The sequence below is a fragment of the Sinocyclocheilus grahami genome, unplaced genomic scaffold, assembly GCF_001515645.1.
Source record: "Sinocyclocheilus grahami isolate Dianchi unplaced genomic scaffold, SAMN03320097.WGS_v1.1 scaffold1040.1, whole genome shotgun sequence".
Lineage (NCBI taxonomy): Eukaryota > Metazoa > Chordata > Actinopteri > Cypriniformes > Cyprinidae > Sinocyclocheilus > Sinocyclocheilus grahami.
Window position 1 is genome coordinate 263,287 of NW_015506219.1, and position 3,386 is coordinate 266,672.

Genomic DNA, 3,386 nt, shown 5'->3' on the forward strand with positions numbered 1-3,386 from the left:
ACACACACACACACACACACACACACACACACACACAGAGACAGACAGTGATCAATAGAGGCTAACCAACAATAAAGTGAGACTACAGAACTCACGCAGGTTAGATTAAAATGAGCCAAGAGCTAATACAGTTCTGATATAGACCTCATCAACCTCTGGGACACACCGTTACATTCTCTGCCCACTAAAAAATACACAAAAACAACACTGTAATAACACTGGAGAAAGTCCATCTACCTGGCTTTCAAAGCAGAATCTACAGCAGCCTGAAGTGCTGCTGAACCATTTCTACATGAGCTAACACAACACATACAACCATCATACAGCCAGTGCAGAGTTGAGATAGCTGTTGCATCACCACTAAAACATCTATCCATACATCATCCAAACTGCTTGTCCTATATAGCGTTATTAACTAGCTTTCCACCAAGCTACTTGGTTACTTGTTGTGTTACGGCTTCTATTAGGCTAGTGATCTTATTAGGCTACCTCTCAAGGGTTTGCTCAAATATATAATAGCAGATATATCAGCCAACTCTAGTGTCAGTCCTCACCTCTTTCATGAAGCTCTTGCCCAGTCGCACGACCTTGGCAAACAGGATGGGGTCGTGGGACAGGTGAGGGCCCAGGTAGCACAGCATGGTGAAGACGCCCCTGGAGAGATCATCGAAGCTTTCGGCCGGCCGCAGTGCCTGTTTGTTTCGCAGAGGTGTCATCAAACCACCTTTGGCACCTTTGGGGACTGCAGCCCTAAAAATACAGGACGTTCAAAGAGTTCAACCCACAGCTCTGCTTGCTGAATGTCTCTTGTGTCTTCTGTCCCAGCACTGGATCTACAGTTACGGCTTAAAGCACGTCTCATGCGGACAGTGTCCTGATCGACTTACGGTGTGTGTGTGTGTGTGTCCCACACTGACGGTTTGGTTTTAGGACAACTTTGATGAAAGGTTTTGATCCACTTCAAATGTTGACTACTGTGATTTAATGATTTTACACTAATGCAGAATAAGAACAAAAAAATGAGAATCTCAAATCTTTCTCGTACTGTTTCCAAGCAACTGACACTAGAGAGATAAAGGGTCGGAAATGTGAAGACATTAACACTGACATGGCATAATCTTTTAAGCAAAAAAGGGGGCTATTAAGAAACTACCATTATGAGTTTTATTATTTGCCAGATTTAGAGCGTTCATTTACACACCCACACTGCAAATCACACTTTCAAAAAACAAAAGCCACAATGTATGGTGTGCTAGATAAACAATAACCAATTATATTTGTTATTTTTAAGAATACCTTTATTAATTGCAAAAAAAAACTAACTGATGTGAGTATTTAAAATTAATTACTTGTCATTCGAAAACATTGTCCGATTCACATCTTACAATCCTAAAGTACTTATTACATAGACTTCAACGACGTGGAAACTGTGGACAGAGTTGTGGAATCCAGTCATAAAAGTGGAATTCAATGTATAATGTGGAATGTCAAACAATTTGGGAAAATCTGGATGAATAAACCAGTCCAGGGTATCCACAGGATTTAAAAAAATTTAATATATGGCTTTTTAAGACCTATTCAAATAAAATTATCATACTAGAGAAAAGGGAAATGCCCATGGTAACCTATTAAACAGTAAAATGATTGTAAAAACCATAATTTAAAGGAGACCAATTATGCACTTTTAATACAAGTATCAGGTGTCTATGAGGTTTCAGCTTAAAATTCCGCACAAACCATTTAAACAGGCCGTTTTTGTGCATGTCTCTTAAAACGCAAATGAGCTGCTGTTCCTCAACCCCTTTTCCAGAATAGGGCGGTGCCTTTACAGCTCGTACCTCAGATATTCCGGCAAATAACATCTGTTTGGTTTTGATTATCATGTCTATCACGCTGAAATCATGCGTTTTAAACCATATTCGTTTAAACTTCTGATATAGGGTTTTCCGAAGAACGCGCACAGACAGCAGCTGTCACAGGTATGCGAGTACTAAACTAGGTTCTCTTTCGTGTCTTATTGCGCTTAAACTGTCAAATACTCACAAGTTTATGTTAGAAACACACGCGAGTTACAAAAACAGTCGGTTATGTCCGAGAAGGTAAACAGCTGGGAAAGAAATCACATGTTCATATAAGATCTGTGTGGCGGCAGCATAATATAGAGTAAATAAATCAATAAACCCACTGCTCTCTTGTCTCCTCTGAGGCTGGGACTCTCGTCTGTGCAGCCAAAGACAGAGGAGTTAGCATGCTTTGCTTGAACTTTCACAATGGTGTTAGAACTGGTACACCGTTGTCGCTTGCGAAAACACAATGATGGGACCGTGGGTGGAAACTTGCAGATTAAGGGGCGGTAATATTATAATAAGATCCCCTTTCTACATCACAAGGGGAGCGACATTTTTATTTATTTTTTTTATTGTTTTTCACAAGCTTGCAGAGAAAGGCTTACCAAAAAAATATATATACACTATGTTGGTAGATGCACCAGGGACCCGATTATAGCACTTAAAACACGGAAAAAGTCAACTTTACAGTTCAAATAAAGGTTTTCATAAAAACAATAAGGTTTATAAAATGCTATACCTCCCATTTCAGCTTTTAATCCTCTTATATTGATTATCTATTAGGGATGCACGATATTATCGGACTGATATCGGAATCGGCTGATAATGGCTTTAAATTTAAATATCGGCATCGGCCCGATATGAAAAATTATGCCGATATGTCTTGCTGATAAGAGGAATACATTAACTCGCATGTGCTCAGGGTGTGCTAGTGATTAGATCACGTCAGCAGTGTGGCTCATTCTTGAAGCAAAGTTTTGTCTGAATGATGATTAGATTGACTATTTTGGATCGCTGCATTTAAAGGGGTCATATGATGCGATTTCAATTGTTCCTTTCTCTTTGGAGTGTTACAAGCTCTTGGTGCATAAAGAAGATCTGTAAAGTTGCAAAGACTGAAGTCTCAAATCCAAAGAGATATTCTTTATAAAAGTTAAGAGTCAGCCACACCTACCTAAAACGGCTCGTTCTAACACGCCCCCACATGTCTACATCACTATGTGGGAAGACACGCGAGTTACAAAAACAGTCGGTTATGTCCGAGAAGGTAAACAGCTGGGAAAGAAATCACGTTCATATTAGATCTGTGTGGCGGCAGCATAATATAGAGTAAATAAATCAATAAACCCACTGCTCTCTTGTCTCCTCTGAGGCTGGGACTCTCATCTGTGCAGCCAAAGACAGAAGAGTTAGCATGCTTTGCTTGAACTTTCACCATGGCGTTAGAACTGGTACACCGTTGTTGCTTGCGAAAACAATGGTGGCACCGTGGGTGGAAACTTGCAGATTAAGGGGCGGTAATATTATAATAAGATCCCC

At 40.0% G+C, this 3,386-nt stretch overlaps 1 protein-coding gene across 1 annotated transcript in view; it reads right to left on the reverse strand.

Annotated features, from left to right (window-relative positions):
• LOC107566006 (THO complex subunit 2-like) overlaps positions 1-3,386 on the reverse strand; it is a 98,855-nt gene that overhangs the window by 75,166 nt on the left and 20,303 nt on the right. The window contains exon 10 of the mRNA XM_016251354.1: positions 555-750. Within this exon, the coding sequence (XP_016106840.1) occupies positions 555-750 (196 nt within the window). The remainder of the gene's footprint in view (positions 1-554; positions 751-3,386) is intronic.